General features: G+C 32.6%; 1 protein-coding gene across 1 annotated transcript in view; it reads right to left on the minus strand.

Moving 5' to 3' along the window:
• Nucleotides 1-106: 106 nt before the first annotated feature.
• The window catches only part of LOC132718702 (macrophage mannose receptor 1-like), a 35,287-nt gene continuing 14,065 nt past the window's right edge, over nt 107-21,328 (minus strand). Inside the window, exons 16-43 of the mRNA XM_060702418.1 lie at nt 21,152-21,190; nt 19,573-19,689; nt 18,676-18,726; nt 17,512-17,699; nt 16,906-17,067; nt 16,297-16,410; nt 15,644-15,768; nt 15,220-15,365; nt 14,520-14,716; nt 13,232-13,356; nt 12,372-12,427; nt 11,513-11,677; nt 10,987-11,031; nt 10,276-10,457; nt 9,801-9,871; nt 9,198-9,298; nt 8,498-8,638; nt 8,139-8,267; nt 7,349-7,518; nt 6,810-6,909; nt 6,157-6,249; nt 5,597-5,739; nt 4,948-5,125; nt 3,592-3,867; nt 2,847-3,026; nt 2,018-2,100; nt 1,367-1,493; nt 107-983 (exon numbers count right to left, since the gene is read on the minus strand). Of these exons, the coding sequence (XP_060558401.1) occupies nt 769-983; nt 1,367-1,493; nt 2,018-2,100; nt 2,847-3,026; nt 3,592-3,867; nt 4,948-5,125; nt 5,597-5,739; nt 6,157-6,249; nt 6,810-6,909; nt 7,349-7,518; nt 8,139-8,267; nt 8,498-8,638; nt 9,198-9,298; nt 9,801-9,871; nt 10,276-10,457; nt 10,987-11,031; nt 11,513-11,677; nt 12,372-12,427; nt 13,232-13,356; nt 14,520-14,716; nt 15,220-15,365; nt 15,644-15,768; nt 16,297-16,410; nt 16,906-17,067; nt 17,512-17,699; nt 18,676-18,726; nt 19,573-19,689; nt 21,152-21,190 (3,719 nt within the window). The 3' untranslated portion in view covers nt 107-768. The remainder of the gene's footprint in view (nt 984-1,366; nt 1,494-2,017; nt 2,101-2,846; nt 3,027-3,591; nt 3,868-4,947; nt 5,126-5,596; nt 5,740-6,156; nt 6,250-6,809; nt 6,910-7,348; nt 7,519-8,138; nt 8,268-8,497; nt 8,639-9,197; nt 9,299-9,800; nt 9,872-10,275; nt 10,458-10,986; nt 11,032-11,512; nt 11,678-12,371; nt 12,428-13,231; nt 13,357-14,519; nt 14,717-15,219; nt 15,366-15,643; nt 15,769-16,296; nt 16,411-16,905; nt 17,068-17,511; nt 17,700-18,675; nt 18,727-19,572; nt 19,690-21,151; nt 21,191-21,328) is intronic.

Genomic DNA, 21,328 nt, shown 5'->3' on the forward strand with positions numbered 1-21,328 from the left:
ATAAGCTAATACTTATACGACAAAATAATGCTAGTCCGTAAGATACTGAAGATGCAAATATCTTATAATCATATATAAATGCCAAATTCAACTACACATAAGAATATTACTTTTTACATTTATTTCACACGATTACAATAGCTATGCCATTTACAGACAATTTGACCAATAAAGTTAAACAAAATGTCCTACCAGAGCATTAGTTCTTTGTTGGTCGGACTAAGAAATGTTATATTAATGATATACAAATATGATGAATAACTGGAATATTAATAATGTACATGAGAATGTTAATCCAAAACCTGTTGCATTTCTTAAATGGACTCGCCCATGTTTGAATTTGGGGACAGTCCATTCAAAATGTAAGGGATTTCAATGCCAAAATACAAAAATGAAGTTACCAATCAGTATAAAGCATGGTCATTTTGCAAAGACGAGCATGCATGCATTGCTCTATACTGGTGGCAAATGTTTCTTTTATGTCCTGGACCAGCAAAGTAAAGGTTAACATAAATATATGAGTATTGTATAAATGCATTAAACACCGAAAATATGAAATCATCTAAGTTTTTGTGTGATATCGTGATATTGCACATGAATGTATAAAAATGCACCTGACACATATATACTCTATTTGGAACACATGGTGCTGTCTCTATAAACGTAGGTATACTGTTTTCCTCAATATGTTGCCCAGGCCAAAATCGTACAATAAATAGATACTGATTTTGTAATCAGTTGTATTGAGTTGAGTTCAACAAGGTCGGTCTATGCATCCGAGTCCAGTTGAATTTTATCGCTTGATCTACTGTATGTAGCGTTTTCAAATCCTAGAGATGTATCAGGGCCTAGCACAGGTGGTTTGATTTTTCCCATCCTCTTCAGATACACAAGCATGAACGCAGCTATGAGTAATATCAGCACACATGCTATCACAATTCCAGCAATACCACCGTTACTTAAACCAAGTGTAGAGTTTTTTGCTGTGGACGGAAAAGGTGAATTTAAATTTATGATGATACTCAAGAGAAGTGGAATTGTATTCAAACTACATGTAACATAAACCAAAGTATAAATAGTAGGAAATAAAAGCATTAACGACAGAACTATCGACTTGTCTTTAACATAGAAAGCATAATGACAAGTACGTTGAAGCGGTTTTTGAATCAATTGTCATAGAGCTTCCGTAAATAAAGAAAAAGATGTCTATATGCTTGCTGATTATAGACAAAGTGAGTAAAATAATGGACATTTTGTAGAAGAAATAAATTTGAATGCAAGACGCGTTCCAGATCAGCACATAATACCTCCCCGGACCGTGACATTACAGTAATACAGAAGCGTACATTTAAAGTAAATAACTCACTTTGGACATTTGTATTCCCGGATTGTCCTAGCGCGTTTGGTGACACGGGTTGACCTTGAGCGTTTGTTAAAGAAGGTAACAAGGAAGAACCCTGGCCTACAAGTATCCCTCCTGATCCTGTTGATGCCTGAAAAAAATAGGATAAATTACATTCGTGATTAATTAACGATTTATTAATAAATGTCTATCAAAACATAGATTGTAATTAAAAGGAGATGACTTTATCGTGAGTAAAAACCACAACGAATATTCTATTTAAGATTTAAATTGAACTTGTTAGACATCAAATTAATCCCTTCTTTCACATTTCTTCTACGTCTTGTATTTAGATTATTTTATACATCTTCAGCTCAGAAAAACTCTTATCCTGGCTGCTCTCTCCATCATTTTCCGTAAACAATAATGAATCGGAAAACGGCGAATCGACAAGATTTCACATGTACCATAGATTATGTTAGACGTACGTGCATGAAAGCGTTTAATATGAATGTTTTACTTCATAGATCACCATAAGTCAATTTGAGCCACAGTCAGATTTGCTTTAATCGTTTAGTTACGTTATACTTTATAACTGAAATAATTAATCTATATTGTAAGCCACTCAGTATAATTTTAAATGGTGTTATTCAGATACAGAAATAAATATTTTACCACATATATCGGCAAGCCGTTTTGTCCAGTAGGGACCCCGGGACCTCCGGATCCGGGTATAAATGGAGCGTTTGTTGGCATTACTGAAATAGATATAGTCATAGTTAGTAGGTATATTATCATCAAAAACATCGCTCATTGAAAATGTGGTTGACTCATAAAATGTTTAATCCATAGTTATTCTATAAATTGTAAGACAAATCTATATAACCTTATGTAGATAATGAGCGACTTCATGATTTATGCTATACAGATAAGAGCTGGTGAATATAAAGTAATCAAAAAAGAAATGTTTTAAAAAATCATTTTATGAATATTTAGAAACATTAAATATATTCAATGGATTTCAATGTCAAACCGTTTTATAAATTATGATTGTTCAATAGACGTTTATGATTTAGGTACCATTTATTGAAGAAGCACTTATTTAGTAAGCTGAAAAAGGATCTCTGTTAATAATTTGACTGTGCAATACGTTTAGGACTTCGTTTGAAATATTTTACATACCTTTAGGACTTTGCTTAAAATATTTTACATACGTTTAGGACTTCGTTTGAAATATTTTACATACCTTTAGGACTTTGCTTTAAAATATTTTACATACCTTTAGGACTTCGTTTGAAATATTTTACATACCTTTAGGACTTTGCTTTGAAATATTTTACATACCTTTAGGACTTCGTTTGAAATATTTTACATACCTTTAGGACTTTGCTTTGGATATTTTACATACCTTTAGGACTTTGCTTAGAATATTTTACATACCTTTAGGACTTTTCTTTGAATATTTTACATACCTTTAGGACTTCGTTTGAAATATTTTACATACCTTTAGGACTTTTACAAACGTATCCTTTATTAGTAAAGCAGCTGATATCGTTATAGGTAGCGGTGTCTCTATCAAGCTCGACACACTGTTCTAGCTGACCATGTGTTCCAATGTTACTAGGCTCACCTACTTTCCATTTCATGAAATTCACAGTAGTTCCATCACTCCAAGTGTAAGCACCTTTGTTTTGTGTAAAACATAGAAATGAAATAGTTAAAACATCTTTCTTGATATGGATATGTAGCAAGAAGAAATTTAAATTTGGTATACAAGCAATTTCTATGAAATGTTTGTTCCTCAAGAAATTGATATCACAATAAGCAAGACAAACAGAAACGTAAACTTTTGCCGCAAAATAATAAGTATTTACTTTTGATGCACATATAGTTATGAACAGTCTGGATATGGATTAAGGAAAAAAACTTTACAAAAGAACGATTTGGTGTCTTACTTATTTTATTCAGGAACCATGACGACCTTAGATTTTATAAAGAGAATATAGGGAGTAATGTGTAAATATTAAGAGTAAAACATACTCATAGAGATAAAAAAGCTTTAATCTATACCACAAATATAATATCTTAAATGGTATTGCCCATCTTTCAGTCTAGACAAAACTATTCACTAAGTTTGGGCAAATTTAAAAATCAGTTACACAGAATATTGAACAGTGCAGACCATGATTAGAAGGCACGACTGTATCTGAACTGGTTGCGGTATAGCCAGCATAAGAAGCATAAATTACCTTTCCCACCTTGCTGAAGACCAACCCAAACATTTGGTCTATACGAAGGGTTTGGCGATTTAGCCTGTCTAACGATCTGAACAACAAAATCTAATTCTGGTTGAGAATGTAGTGAGACAAGTTGTTGTCCTGAGTTTTGACAAAGATAATTCGCTTCAGGCCAAGATCTACCATTCACAGTGTAAACACTGTAGCAGAAGTTGTTTTGTGGGTTTGGAATTGCATTCTTTACTGAGCAGTTTCCGTTTGAGATGGCTGTTGGTTTAGGTGCAGACACTGTAAGAGTAAAAACATATGGACAGAGAGCTCAAGCAAGAGATGCTGTTTTATCTCTGAATTTGAAAACAAGAGAAATATCATGACAAATTGACATTATTATAATACTTTTTTCAAAAGCTTAATGATATAAATTACGATAGAAATTTACCATAAAGAATCTTTATAAAAATGAAAAATAACACAGACATTAATGCCTAGATGTCGCACTCACTCAAAATGTATCACATTTTATTTTTTTCAACCGTAATAGAATATATACAAATCTTAAAAATGTTGTGTTTTATTTAAGAGATTGCAGGCAGAATGGATTTGAATTTTGATGTCAGTGCTTGGGTATATTAGAGCATACCCCCAAGGCAAATATATCATCAAAAGTAATTACTGCACCACTTGCAACATCAAATACCATATGAAATGTCATTTCCGAAATTTGGAGCACAAATGGACCTAATACATCTCTAAGCATGTTTACTGATATTGGAAGGAATATTTTATATGTTCAGTTCAGTCACAACAAAAACTACCACTGAATGCGATTCATTCCTTTACCAATGTCCTTGATGGAAAGGGAATAGCTTTTGTTGCCATAAAATAAATATAATTAGTAAAGTCGTCTCTGGTGAACAGAAAAAGACATTGGACAGGTAATAGTACCAATAGATTTTAAATCTTCTGATCAACTTTCAAATAAATAAAATGACATTAGCTTGTGCCAAGTTACTAAAGCAAACAATAGAAGTTGAGTTAAGAATTGGGTGTAACTATGTCAAGATCTGTTCATAAAATCTATGTCAAAATCTATTCAAATGTTTTTATAATCAATAAAAATACATAAGGGGTATAACGAGCTGCACAACTTAGCCTGCTGGACTTGCTTGTACGCTTAAAACATATTAAAGATAAATTATAGAGAAATTGATTCTTTTAATAGTAAAAGTAATCTTGTGTTTAATGTGTATACAAATCATTAGATAGAAGTTTAGTTTAGTCCTCCTAATGTTCGGATAAAAATATGTGTACAAAGCAAATTCTTGAAACCTACATCCAAGGAACATGATAATGTTTATAATATTATACCTGTCGATATTTTACAGACGTAGTGAACCTTTCTTGTACAGGCTGTATCATTCCATTTACCCCTCATGTTCACTAAGACACACCCGGTACTATTTGTTCTACCGTAGGACGGTTCTTTCCATCCCCAATTACTGTAGAACACCGGCCAGTTGTCTACCCATTGATAAAGCCCTCGTATCTGAAAAAAATTGTGCCGGAATCAATAATTATAACAAGTTCTGTTGAATTTTTATTTCAATTTCATTTTATATAATTTTGGATGCGAAACCTATGCACTACAATAAACTCAAATAGTGCAGGGACTATATTTTCCTTATTTGTCATATTATTCAGTCAAGAGGAACGATCTCATCAAATCCACAGTCACCTTCTCTCTACATTAGGAATTAAACGACTGTTTTTTTTTTTATTTTTCAAGGAAACATTGAATTCTTACTATATATGCTTTTTGATAAAGAAAAGACAAGTTAATGGTGTACATTAACCAGCTAAAGAACAATAATTTTGATAAAGAAACGACGTTTTTATCTAGTTTTATAGAACTCTGCTCATCTGCACATTAGACAATTATAATAATACATTTTTGTTAATTTATAATAACGCACTGAGAATGAATAAAAAAAATAATATAAGAGCATTGAAGCGTTACCTGAGTATCCGATAATCCGACCCAGTACTGGAATTTGCCGTTGACAAGGATATGAATGAAAGCTGATTCTTGAACGCTGGTAACTGACGCTAAATTCCCGCCATCGGCCTTGCAATCCGCTTGGGCGTCATTCCAAGTCTTTGCTGTAGAGGCAAATACATTTAGGTTTTGTGATGCAAGTGTTATATTCTAACCATTATCTTAATTATGATCATATTATGAGTGGACTTAACTGTACATGGAAAGTTATTTAGTAGTTGCATTGGGTACCTTCAAATAAAGGACTTCCACAGATTCCTTCGTAAAGAGATTTCGACATCACCCCTTGATTACAATAATTAATGACATGTACTTTACATTCTTTATGTAGAGTTCATTAGAATATTCATTTAGCTTTTGGAATGGATTTCATTACTTCGATTCTGGGTAAATATGATATACCAACCCATAATACTGGTACTTGTTTATCAATGATCAAATGTGATTTTAACGTAAATAGCGAATTAGGATTATTCTTTAGAATAGTCAAATAGAACGGTAATTCAAAATTTAAAACTCACAAACTGTGCTGACTTTGTAGCAACCTCCCATATAGAACGAATATCCTGCTTTACAGTTACCCTTTGGTAGGTCCATTTTTGGTAGATTAGGATCTGAAACATAGTAATTGGTTTTATTTAAACAGATCTAATTATTTACGCTAACTCGGGACCCACTTTTGGATCTAGGTTACAAAATAATTTGTCTTTGCTCAAAACAGAGCTCATGTATTTGATTGGTAAAAAAACTGGCACAGAATGTTCACTGACCAATGAAAATCATCGAATTTGAAGCAGAGCTCATGAAAAGGTTTAATAACCTCGAGACTGACGTTACGTCTCTGGGTAAGTTTCATAGCATATACATGTATATAATGCATGTATGAAAATATAATGTATAATCATAGTGATAATATTGCATTTTCATTTCATGTTTAAATTTCAAAGCTAAAGGCAGAGTATTTACCAAAATAAAACTGAGTGTCTTCTTTGTAAAATAAAAAAATATATCATAAAAATAATATACATTGTAGATTAATATTACATTGCATATTGTTAGTAATACATGTATATACGTAGAAATACTCAAAAGAAATAGGCACTCACGCTTAGTTGTTCTTATATTTTTGTATAAATATGTAATGAACCAGAAAATTTATAGTCTCCAAACAAACCTTGTCGAGACTGACAAATATATCCCATTTTTGGTGAACAATTAGCATCTGCCCATCGTCCTTCATGCCCGGCGTTTGTGCGCATGAGCACGCAATTTTGCTAAAACAAACAGATAATTTAAGAGTTAATATTGCAAGAGAAAGGATTTTTTTTAGTCTTTATGTCATGAAATCCTAGCTGACAAAAAAAATCAATTTCGACATTCTACATTCTGGTGACGAATTTTATAGTATGTTACATTTAAAAGTGCCGAATGGATTGCAAAAATATAAATATTCAAGTGAAGAAATTTAATTTAAAAAAAAGTGAAAGGTATTACAGAAACAGCAAAGTGATGAAATGATTAAATTATGAGAAAATTCGAGCTTAATCAAAATGGAAATGAAAATATGCACAGTGAGTAAATAAAATTATTTAAAACTGAACAAAACAAAGATGAAAAGTTTGTTCTTGTAAGATCTTGATCTGTTCAATTAAAGCAAAGACTGCTGTCACAAAGGCCTAAATTATTGCATCAATATTAAATAAGCATTGATACCGTATTTTTCAGAGGAGAACCATTGTGTGAGCTAGTTGGTTCCCCTCTGTCCCAGTTTGTAAACATTACAGGGGCGCTATTCTGCCAATAAAACTTGTTGTTCCCATGTTGGTCATTCAAACCGATCCAGAGAGGGTACGATATTCCCTTTATCATGGTGAGTAAAAATTCTGAAATGACATATTAACAAACGTCGCTATTGTTGCTTACAAAATAGTATATATGATAATGGTTAAATAATATATTGATTTATTTGGCATTTATGATCATAAGTTTACGTAGATGTTGAAAAGAAATAATTTATCTTAACTTTGGTCATTTTATACATATATATGTTTTCTATATAGATAAAGTGAAAAACAAGCGACAGTCTTCTCAAGTATTAGTACATTCGTGTATTTCTTAGAAATGTCTTGGAAAATACGTTTTAATATAGTAACTGCTTGTAACAGCTTGTACAGTGGAATTCCAAATATTTAGAACCCGACATACAATTCAAGCCCCTTGTTTACGTATGTCTACCACGAACCTGCCTTGACAATTATCATGCAAATCAATTATTCATAGACATCTTATAACAATGATGTATTTATGCCATGTACTCTCTTAAATCATACCAGATTTATGTGTTAATAATGATAGTTCAACACCACTTATCCGTTTGTTTTGACAATTATCCTATTCAAATCTGTAGCTTTTTATGTTTTGACAATTGTTATACAAATCATTTAGTCTTGCGAAATTTAATACATATATCAAGCCATATTGGTATGTCTACAACGATACGAACCTTGTTCAAAGATGTCTTCTATACTGGCAATATCATAACCTGTTCCGAACCTTCTACACAATGTGTAGGCAGCCGTGTAATTCAAACGTGAACTCGGATTGGCACCACCAATGTAAAAACATTTATTGCCTGTTAATATAAATACAGTATATTTCTATCATAATTTTGGCAGTAAAACTGTAAAACTTACGGATAGAATCTTACGTGTTGACATCAAATGAATTTTCGCAAAGTCCGAAAATATTTTATATTTTAATGTGAGATAAATTATTTGTTTTACAATATGACCTAAGCACTGTCTGAGAATGTCGTCTTCATATATTTACTAAACTCAATATAAAAAAGAACAAGCAACTTACGTCCACCGGGAGCTCGAGTAAATCCCTGTGCACAACCACCGGAGGGGTAAGGAGCTGGGGTTGCAATAACAGCGGCACCAATTTTCGGCTTCTTACAAATGAAAGGTAATGTTTGACTACAATGATCATCGTTCCACAATCCTTGAAATATCAGTCAAATAAGTTATTATAAATCATTTAATTAGAAACAGTGTCAAAACATTGACGGTAATGACAGTTAGAAATGTGAAAGCGTTCAACAAGTACCTTACAATGGGGTTTGTGAACCAGCTATATCTAACTGCTTCAAAACAAATACCGGCACTTCAAGAAAAGACAGTGAAATAGAATGTGCATTAGACACACGTCTGAAACGTTATCATAATGGGAGAGATGTGCCACGGGGGAAGAGGATCAAATTCAAGAACCAGCTGTAACAATGCCATGGTATGTTCAGTAAATTGTGTATGTACTCATTTGGTTTCTCAACAAAATATCAATTGCGAAACGTATGTGTTAAAAACATTTATTTTAGTCTGAACATATGTTTACATTATTCAGTAACATTCAGTGTACACTACATTTACTCTATAGTCGGATTATGGTCGTGTATTATATTAAAATCTATCTGAAAAAATGAGCGCGAAACTTTCTATGCCAGGAATACATTAATAACTAATAGTTTGTCCACTATAATAAATTATTATGATAAAAGAAATACCATATGATTTTATCATCTCGACGCATTGTTCACTACCAAAGTAATTATTTGGCTCGTTTGGACTCCAAAAATCGAAATCAACAGCAGTTTGATCTGTCCATCTAAGATTTTAAAAATATGCATATTATTATCAATGAATTCAAAGTTTGTCAACTGTATTTTTGTTACAAAAATGTTGGAAGCACTATTTTAGTGTAAAGTACATTTGTGTATCAGTCAATTGAACCCATACCATAAACCTCTGGGAATATTGACTTAAAAACGCCGAAGCGATTTTTTAGTGTACAGTATAGGTGTTTATCAGTCATTTGAACCATGTTGTACACCTCTGTTCACTTTGACAGGACATTCAGGTAGTACAATCACATCTTACTGCTACATAGGACAATTTGGCGCCAAAACAATGGCATTATTGGAGACAGACTAGGAAATTAATATCCAGTTCTATCCGAAAAGTGATACAAAATAGTTGATAACTAACCTCACAATTTTACGACATCGTACAATTCCATTTAAAGTTCTTTGTAAAAAATGCAGTTTAAATTTATTCATATACTTGAATTGCTAACTTAAATAGATGTATAAAAGTAAAGAACTGCTTACTTGAAACCATTGTCATTCAAGGAATTCAGTCCAAGCCAGTATGCGAATGATTTACTTTGACTTTTTGTCATCTGCAATAATTAGAGATTTTTCTATACAAATGTACGTATGTGACTTTTTCTATATCATTCCTCATGGCTGTTCCGTTGTTACTTTTGTAACGTTTGTTTCTTTTTTCCAATGGCTTGCAGTTATAAAGAGGTAAGAAATTACATAATGCGAGACATTATACATGTATATTGTGTAAATATGAACGCTTCTTTCTTAAATATATTTTTGTTGTGAAGATTTCGACAGGTCATATGACCAAATATTAAAGGTCGTCTGCTAATATATATGCATGTTAACTATTCAGAATTCATAATAATAACTTGATAAAGCGCATGGTTGCCCTTTTTACAGCAAAATAATTCTTAGGCTTCATGAGCTTTTAAAATCACATGTTTATTGTCAAATGACGATGAGATAAACTTACCATAGTTAATAAGAAGGAATGTTCGTCTTGGCTGTGTATGCTGGCAAGATTTGATTGTTGACCCATGCAGTACGTGTTAGCATCATACCATGATAAAGACGAGTTATCTCCCGTGACTGGACTAACTTGGTAACAATTGTTGTTAAACAAGACCCAGGAGGTGTCCCCGCAGTACTGGGTAGCTAGAGGGTAAGGATTTATACATTTATCTCTCTTTATTAAAAAATAACCTGTTGAATTTTAATGAATTATGTAATTGATTTCCCCTGCTTTGAATTTTGAATAGTTCATTTTAAAGTTTTAAGACCAATTACGTCCCAAATTTATTTCTTTTAAAATAAAGAAAAGATTTTTGTCTTTTTACGACCTGTTAAAGTTACCCATTGCCCATTTACCTAAACCGTCTTTTTCTTCTGTTGCTATTTGGCAATAAGCACACATATAGTGATTTAGCATTTTGTATGGTTATATAAATAACATTTGCCTTTTCTAAAGAAATACAAAAAATATTCTTCTATGAGGAATAATGTGCCTTTAGTATAGTGTCCAAATTTAACGTATAACTGTCAGCAAATTTGTTGAGCCTAAAACTATATCTCTCTGAGCAATGAAGCAATAAATGCCATTTAACAACAGTCTTTGGTATGACCCACTTCATAATATCAGATTTTTTAGATACACAATTATGTATATAGTTTATTGTACACTTACAAGGAACTCCGGTGGGTGGTGGCGTTACGGCGGCCATATTTACTCCTGCAATAAAGATGAACTTTAATAAATATAAATGAAATGCATAAAATACAAAGTAAAAGCAGGATAAGCATAAAAAGGTAAGTTTGCATATACAAGAAAATATGTTAAAACACAGGCCAACAATATCCACAGGCCATTAGAGATTTTGGAATGCTCTATTACTAATAATATGTATGACAGTATTCGACATTACTGTTTTTAACCCTTAACCTAATGAGTAAGTCAGTTAAAATTTTAAGGGATTTCAATACTAAAATACAAAAACTAGTCAACCAACTGATCTTCAGGCTGGTCTTGGTTTATACTTGTGGTAAATGGGTCATCACTTTTGATTCAATCAGGTTTATGGTTTTAGAGTTAGGGTTACAACAAAAAACATTTCTTCACTAGCATTCCTGAATATTAGATATAGTGTTTCTTATATCAATTACATCTTTACATCTTTAACATTTTTTCTTTCAAACGTAAAATCAAGGTTCACCTCTGGGTACAGCACAGATGAAACGTGAAGCAATATAACAGTTCTGGTCGTTCCACCCAGCACCTGGGTTGTAGACCACACAATCTTCGTAACCATGGAAATCGTTCGGTTCTCCAGGGTTCCAGTTTGTGTAGTCAACTGCACTTCCATCACTCCATTGATGGCCTGTAGAATAGATGTTACATATTTTGACATTGTTTTATTCTTTTTGATCATTTTGATAACAATTTGAAATATTGTTGGATTGATCTTCAGTGCTTAATACTATTTTAGCTTATCAGTAGTGTATATATTACTTGTTATAACTGTAAAGATCGTACCGATTTTAACTTATATGGCCATTTCTTAACATTGAAAATTTGGTGTCATACTATTACTATGATAACTTTATGTTTGTTATGCTTTCTGCCTGCATAACGATGACAAAATAACTTGTTTATACAACCAGTATTGACGTAAGAAGCCAACACGCCCAGCCGAATGCCCAGACCAAGATATTGGCTGCTAAACTTTAAATGCTCATTATACCTTAAAATGCTATAACCTTCATTTCTCAAAAACTTTTTTTTGTCTTAATATACCTATACTTACGTGGATGAATTAGTTTTTACGCCTTTTGCTTCTTTGGCAAAAGTGCAGTTATGGTGCGCATGTATTTTGTAAGAGATTCAAAATACCATTTTTTTTTAACTTTTATTACCACTGATTTCTTATTTAGCACTATAGCATGCTTCTGTTAATCAACATCTAATAGATTCATTTTTTAAGGCTGATGACCCATTCGGTTAACATTTAAATTATTATTACCTTTATTAAAAATATGATCAACATAAGTAAAATATATTCATAAAGCACAAACCTTTTTCTGTTTCTCTATCATTAAGTCCAATCCAGAAAGGTGTGTTTTTATAATTTCTGTAGAAAAAAGAAAAAATTAACCCTGAGGGAAAGTAAAATCAAATATATAAATACATATATAGAGGATATTCAAGTTTTTTCTATAAATACATGATTTATTTTCATCGAGTAATAAGAAAATAAATATTTCATGAGTGGCGTAGCCACGATGCACAATTACTTGCGTATGTTTCGATGGCCAACACAGATGAAAATAAATTCATGTTTATATGAAAGAACTTGATATTATGTTGTTGTTATATTATTTTTAAAACAGTCTTTTTCATTGCAAAGTCATATGGCATATTTATAAAGATTAATTCCCTTGTAAATTATGATGTACTAGGCAGAATTTAAAAGAAAGCAATACTCGGCAAGACACAGTGAAAAATACATGGAAAAATGTTATTCACTGCAGTGAAAATTATTTTTACAGTGAAACATACGAAAATGAAAATAGCGACAAACTTTTTGTTTCTCATATTATCAATCCAAATATGTTTCAATTCTTTAATTACAGCGAAATATCAAATATATTAAAATATCTTTCTACGTAATACCGAAAATACGAAAGATATGATATACCGACATAAAACGTTCTATAATTGTCTAAAATGGTTCGAAGCAAACTGAAGAGCTAATCTCTCAGCTCAGCCAAAAGATTACTGGTTCTCGAAATGACAATGTCCAATGTAACAATTGTCTTTAGCAATACTACTTTGTTAAAAGAATCGGACATAAAATGACTTCGTTTCGATTTAAAGCTCAAACTAATCGGCGAACACAAATATAAACCATTGCTATCTTTTATTTTATACTTACGATAGTAAAGTTGTTAATAAGGAATCATTGTTGCTGATATGGAAACTTGGCAAATTGCCACCGAGTGTCTGACAATATGTGACAGCTTCCATCCAGGTCTTTACAGTGCTTTGATTACCAAACGCCTGAAAAGGAGGACACAATTTAAACGTGTTTTCTTTTACATTCCTGTACTTTGGTTTATGTGATCATGATCTTTAGCATGTACATGTAAATATTACAGGACTCTTGAGAGATGTCGGGATTATTTAAGTTAAAGGGACTTCACTGAGTTTTAAAAGTCTAAAAACATAACATTTGAATTTCTTACATAAATGAGCTGGGGCACTTTAAACAGAAATATATGCAATGATACTTACATGTATGAAATATACTTTGAAATTTTCTCAGCCCGATATGAGTGAAAAGCGTTTAAACGCTTCTCATTTTGGATCATTTTTTTTTACAATTTGAATAATAATTCTGGAAAAACGAAGTGTACGAATGATCTGAAATTTTGCACAAAGATTAGTGGTCTAAACCTACATCAAATGGTTCATTTATCTGGAAAAATATTTTCAGTCCCATCATTTCAAAAAACCCCAGTGGAGTCCCTTTAAAATATTCCTAAAGTAACATGTATTTCTATATGTAAGAGCAGTGTTACTGGTAATTTTGAAATCTATATACAATAAGATAACATAATTTCATGTACATTGAACATGCAGTAAATGGTAATGATAAATAATGATAATGATAACATTAATATAAACAAAGACATAAAATTTTTTGTGGAAAAAGATTTTAGATAAGACAAAAAACAACAATAACATTCTATCAGTCAGAGAATATTGCGCGATTCCAAAACATGTGTACCTGATATATCAATGTCTACAAAATCGCCTTCGAATGATCAGAAGCGAAGTAGCTTATTGTTATATATGTTCGACGAAAAAGGACCTCTTTGTCTATGTGCCTCCCGGGACAATTGTCATCAAATTTGTCGTCTGCTTAAATTTTTAATTTAATCCAATTTTTTCGGAATTAAAAGAAAGATAAATAAGGAATAGCTGTTAAACAGATTGGCGCTTGACAAGACGCTAATGAACGTGTCGTCTGCAATTCATTTGCAAAGGTTATACATGCATTGTGATCACTGCAAGAAGGCTAGGAAACAAATGCGAAGATTGTAACCCTTTTCGCTATTTAAGGAGTGGAATGATTCACGATATATATTGTTTAGCATCTCAAATGACCAGGCAAACGAGCCGAATGCTTGAGATCCAATTTGAGATACAATTGATTTTACCTTGTAACAGAATCCCTGACTTGGTGACCATCCTGTAGGACAATTGACGTTAGGCCAGGGGGTGGGTGTGGTCGTCGGTGTATAGTGTGCCCTCGGAAATTCGCATATGGAGTAACCGGGTGTTGAACAGTTTCTGTTTACCCATAATCCTGTTGGTGGAGTTGCCTCCATGGCAACACAAGTGGATCTTTCATTTCCTAGAAAATTAAACAAATTTGTTATATATTATACTGAGAACATGCAGTATAAGGAAAGCTTATTGTTATGCACTATTAAAATTAGGATATTTCTTGGCCTTTTCATGGTACCACCAAATGTTTTTTTTTACCCTTTTCAATACTGTTTCTGTGCATTGTGCTTGATCAGATAACCACTTGATCTAGCAAATATTATAATTTTATTACTTCTGAATAATTGATCAGCTTATTAACAATGGTTTTTGTTGTAGTTAACGTCGCACCAACACAGCACAGATCATATATAGCTTTACCAGCTTTACTAGGGAAAGGTGAACCTAGATGCCCTTCCGTGCATTATTTCAGGTATAAATGGGTATTTGTGTAGAACCAGACGTTCCGTTAACAAGCTGGAAAGCTTTCTGATATGAAAGAATCCTAAGTCCCTATCGGGATTCGAACCCATATCGGTGAGAGGCAAGTGATATATATGAGGTTTAATGATATGTAAAAAATGACCGCACCTGTGTGTGTGCTGTACCAGTTTGTGTATCTAACCGAGTCCCCAGTCAACCATTTGTAAGTCCCCGGTGAAACTGTATCACTCATTCCTATCCAGAAATAACCGGATTTCCACACTAACATGCTCGACAAAAACGCTTGTAAAATCCTGTAAAATATTTCCGAATCCCGTTTCTTTCGAAAAATATACTAGTATAACAATGTTTTACAGATAGCAAATAAAAAGCAATATCCACGTAATAACATTCTGCTAAATTTTCCATTCCACGCATTTCCCATTATAGCAATATATTTTGATAATTCCACTGTTGAAGTTTCAAAATGTAATTAACTGCCTTTTTAACACTTTACTGAGCATGTTTTAATAAAAAACAACAACAACATTTTTACAGTGTTTGATAGAATACTTCAAAGTGTGTACTTTACCTGTCATTTACGGTCGCTAACTGTCCTTTAAATGTTCGGTTACAGTACGAGTTTGCCACATTCCAGGACATAGGTTTACCATAATTCACAAGTTTGTAACATTTTGCTCCAACACCATACGCATTCTGTTAAAGAAGACACATTGTTTTGTATCTTATATTATATTCCATTTTGTTCAAACATGCTCATTTAAGCTCGTTTGTGACGAAAGTTCGAAGTTAATTTGAAACACTTTGATTCCGCCTCCTGGGATTAACCAGTCCTAGTGTCCATATGTTCGTGTCTCCCAGTAGGATTCGAACCCACGGTCCCAGGGTTGAGAGACATACACCTAACCACTAGACCACCGCTATCCTAGTTACTTTGTATCATGCATAGTTTAACTTATTGAAAAAAAAAATACATAATGAGGAAAAACAAAAACAACAACAAACGCCTCTACATCAATAGTTAATTATATACCATAACAGTGATTCTTTCAAATAAAATGTTGTTGAACGGAGGTTGTGTAACAGTATTTTTACGTATAGCGGCTCAGAACATCTAGTTGGTTCAAAATTAACACTTGACCAAAGAGGCTCTGCAAATTTATCAAATAAGGAAGATGTGCGTCATTCAGTCAAGATATAAACAAAATATATTTTATAACTTACCCAATTGCAACCGTCATGGTAAGGGGCCTGGGTGGCTGAAACTGCAGATTTTGGGGTCTTGCAGACGAAGCCCGGCCTGATATCAGTACACCTCTCATCGTTCCATTTACCATTCTGTCAATTCATATAGATTTACTGAGCTAGACATATCATTGTCAAAACATTTTGTATACCATTCAATGTTCAATGCAAGAGAACATATGCAAACAATTATTTCAAGTTATACTTGTTTCGAGAGTAAGAAGAATTCGAATAGATTTGTTCTTGGTTCGATTTATTCGTGTAGGAAGCTGTAAGTTTATGGAGACACTCTCGAATCGTTTATAGAACCAACAAGAACTAAGCAATGAGTGTTAGCTTTCTTACTGACTTGTACTTGACGTAGTATTTGAACCTACGAGGCTAGAGATCATAAAATTACTATTTCGACGCGTTCACAACACGGCCATGCCGCCTCAACAAAGACTAGCCTTAGATAGTAGATATATTGAAGTCTAATAATAATAGATCAATTTTCATCCATGACAAAGTTTCTTGCCATTCCCTTCATTGGATACAATTTATATAATAAAACAATGCTAGACCAGATAAATATAAAAACCAACATACGCTTAATAACATGGTTACACAGTCCTCATTTCTGTTCATCCAGTTGTTGGGTTCATTTGTGTTCCAGTTTGTATACGTCACTACACTTCCGTCACTCCACTGGAACCGATTGTCTATCTGAATATCATTCAAGGCGATCCAATAACCGTCCCAATAGGGTGGCTAAAAAACAAAAAAAATTAAATTCATAAATTTCATCTCATCACCATCGCATCTTTTGTCCCCATTACTTTTTCATCATAATATCATCTAATTAAAAAATCGTCTTCATTACCATCATTATCATCGAAAACACGAACTTCTTCATCATCGTCATCATCAATACCATCACCAACATCACCACCAAAATAATAATAATAATAATAATAATAATAATCATCATCATCATCATTATCATCATCATAATCATCACCATCATCATCAGCAGCAGCAGCAGCAGCAACAACAACATGATCAGTATTTTGAGTAGAGGTCTAATATTCAACTTTACTGCAGTAAAATGACCACAACCATTTCTTTTCTGAAGAGCATAAATTCTTCATGTTTATTACTGACTAATTCTTTAATATGTGTATTAAAATATTGTTGGTTTTGCTTAATTAAAACCAGAGTACCTTTAGGTAAATTTCCAGCAATGAAGTTGTTTTCGTTCCTATCAGCAATGCTGGCAAGTTTGGATGCCATTCTACCACAAGTGGTCTGTGCCGCGGTTCTTGACACGCTCTGTTTAACAATCCTGTAACAGCTGTTTCTAAACGGTAACCAGCCGCGTTTACAACCGAGAACCATTCCGGCTGTAACAGAAATGACTTCCGGTAAAAGATAGTTAAGAAGAACAGATATATTTTTGTGTTGATGTACGAGAAATATCAATATAAGTCTTTTTGATCAGTAATATAGTTAATTGATGTTAACTGTTAACGACTTACTGTTTCTCATGATAAAAGTATATTTGTAGAGAAAACGAAGCAACAGCAATAACATTAAAAATAACAACAACAATCCCATTTAAAACTCCACCCGAAAACAAACAAAAACAATAATCCCGTATATAAGTTCAAAGTAAGGAAGGACTTATTAAGTATGATCTTATTCTCCCAGAGTATTTATTATAAACAGTGAACTGTTAAACAATTTTTAACACATCGTTTTTATATCCACATATTTGATAACGGTATCATTTGTTTTTTTTTATAAATAATAATGCAAATATAATTTTCAGATTGGCTTAAACACTTTGCATACCACGCCGTTTTATACTGCGAAGAACCGGAGAAAATAATCTAGTTCTACATCGTAGACAGTTAATTTCGTGTGTGCATAACAGTTTTTAAGTTGTGTTTCGTTCTTTATGGCACATTTCTTAATTCAAATGTCAATAATTCTGCAATGACGACATTTTACTTGAAGCATGTTAGCGTAGCCGTTGAATACTTGCGGCTGATTCCCGCTTATTTGAAAGTTTGATGGGTTTTTTTTATGAACTTGTCGTCAATACGACAATAACAATTCCCGTTATCATATATTCGTTATTCAAGTACTGACAGGATATACGGGTGAGTATAGCCTTCCGAGCCACTTGTCATATTTATCTAATAAAGGCTATATTTTCCCTTATATCCCGTCAGCACCTTGTATAACTAATAGTATACTTTTCAAAAAGCTATAAAAGATAAACTAATTCATAGAATTATAAAATAATTATGGTGATACATTCAAAAGAGCTTAAAGTATCATTTCCGATATCAACATGCCATAAAGGACACTTACCAGGTATCTTAACAGTTGGTGTTGTTTGAACTGTTGTCCTTGGAACATTCCCTGAAATGATAGACAACACAAGTTGAGCATAACTTACATAATATGAACTGCATATCTACGAGTAAAAATAACGCTTAATATTTACTGAATACAGTGTCACTTCTGAAAACTGACCATTCATGATTTGTTTGAAGGTCATCATTTAAATGCTTTTAGCACCTGGTGAATTTATTGGTGAATCAACTTCTAGATTTTCCTGCAAAATCCTTTAAGGGCGCTAATCAAAATGAAAAAAAACTAATAAATTCCGTAAAATTTTTCTGATGACATACTTTTTCCACAAAAAATATCCATTTCTCTGTCAAACTAACGTCTCCCCTAATGCAAATCTGGGTGAAATGGCAACACAGCCGGCCTTGACCTAGGCGTTACTAAGGGGGGACCCCAAAATATAAAGCAAAACACTCACACCTGCCCAAATTTAAATTTTCATCACACATTTTTAAATACTGTTTAAATCCAAAACATTATCTAACACAAACAACTACTCTTTATCAATAAAAAAAAAACAATCTCAAACTATTTTATTGTACATAACATACAATGTACAAAGCATTTTTATTGTACATAATATACAAAACGTATTTATTGTTAATTAATATACAAAGCACATTTATTGTATATAATATGCAAAGCATATTTATTGTACATAATACACAAAGCATTTTTGTACGTAATATATATGGTTTAGAGGTAATTTAGTTCTATTCAACACGAATAAGTAACGTTAAGCATATACAGTATACGTGATAGAATAGAAACATTACGTCTTTCTGAACTCTACAGAAAATACTACATATTGTTTCTGTGAAACATATGGAAAGAAATAAAAATAAGTATAATTACCTGGTGCCCAGTTAAAGAAAGCAAATGGTTTGTTATAGACCCATTTCCAACCCCCTTCTGTACCCCTGTCGTTAGCACCTGTCCACACAGCGATTGAATTCATAGATTTCGTCCGAGCTAAAATAAATGCATGTTGTGTTACTTTATACATATTTATGTAAGCTGGATTGTGACAAATATGTTTAAAACTATTCTAAAATTTAAACCCCCTTCCCCAAAACCCAGACTAGCCGTACTGGGAAATAATTTTTACTAAATAGGTCGTAGTCTATAGTTGGGATGGGGTGCTTAAAATAGGGCTTTAAAGATTTCATTGGGGGAAGTGGGCATTAAAAAAAAAATCCATTTATATATATAAAAAGAAAAAAAGTATGCAAATTCTTTATATCTAGAGGGTACTTTTAATCAGCATTAAAGTTAATAAGTGAATTAACATAGTTTGAATTTTTTTGCTACAAACATGTAAAGCTAATTCACAGCGCATGCCATATTCTACATATCAAAGTCCATTGAAAGAATTCATTCTTAAAGGCTAAAATGAACTTACCGTATCGGTCGCTTTTATTGATAGACTACATTTTTTTAAACTTAAAGAAATAAAATGCAGATAAACAGTTTTTTCAATGCCATTGCTTTTCATTAGAAATACGTTTATACGCAAATGTCACGCAAATGTCACGATATTAATTTTACAATTTTTACTTTTTTCCCTTTTAATGAAGTTTTTTTTTAGGTTTTAAAAAAATTTAGATTAATGCATCAAATTAGTTTGCATTTTTTCCCCAAAATCCCCCGGGTTTTGATACTACTCGATTATAACATAGCAAAATAAGGGGTGAAATTGTAGATACCTGCTAATAGTTATTTCTAAACTGTTTAAAATGGTAAAAGTCGCCCTTAAAGACCAAAACCGGGTTTTAGTCATCAACCAATAAGGGGTTGATCAACAAACAGAACAAAACGGGGTGACGGGTTTGACCCCCATCAGGGCACATTCACCGCCCAAATCAGCATTAAACAAAAAATTTAAAAAGCAATAAACAAAAAAAACAAATTTAAAAGTTTAAAGAGTTCAAACATGCAATTCAATCATAATTGTAAGGACAAAATAAAGGTTCAAAAATGTCAAATAATTTAAACCGTACAGGGAAAAGAAACACTCCAAAAATGGGCTTTCTGAGCGCAGAATTTGATGTACCATATACAGTATAAAATGTGATTGTGAGGCACGTGTATATATCAAAAGGTCTTTAACCAGTAACATGCTTAAATTATGTAATGAATTTGCCCTGCTTTGAATAAATGAAATAAAAACACTGAGCTACCAACTGTATAGACCCTGGTCAGTCTACCCGGATGTGCAGGCTGGCATGACTCTACAATAATGGCAACGGCTAATAACATTCGATTATAACAGATGATGAGTCAGAATTTATACAATGTTCACCATGGTTATAGACTTCTTGGTGGAAATGCGAAAAGCATGACTGGTAAAACGTGTTATTTCAAAAGCATATACGACATTATATTACAATATTATAATTAGGCCTATTATTAGTCAACCAACAATCAAACTCACGTTGAGGAGTGCTTGGCGGCAAACTGGCGAGTGGACTTCCTGAAAAATTGTTAATAATTATGCAATAAACACGGAATAACAAATCTACATCTACTTTATCACTTTCATCATTTGAAAATTTGGGCGGGACATCAGTTGAAAATATGGGTGGAGCATGGATGGAGAATGAAATGAATT

The sequence above is a fragment of the Ruditapes philippinarum genome, unplaced genomic scaffold, assembly GCF_026571515.1.
Source record: "Ruditapes philippinarum isolate M1 unplaced genomic scaffold, ASM2657151v2 ctg3215_1_1_1_1, whole genome shotgun sequence".
In the NCBI taxonomy this organism is placed as follows: domain Eukaryota; kingdom Metazoa; phylum Mollusca; class Bivalvia; order Venerida; family Veneridae; genus Ruditapes; species Ruditapes philippinarum.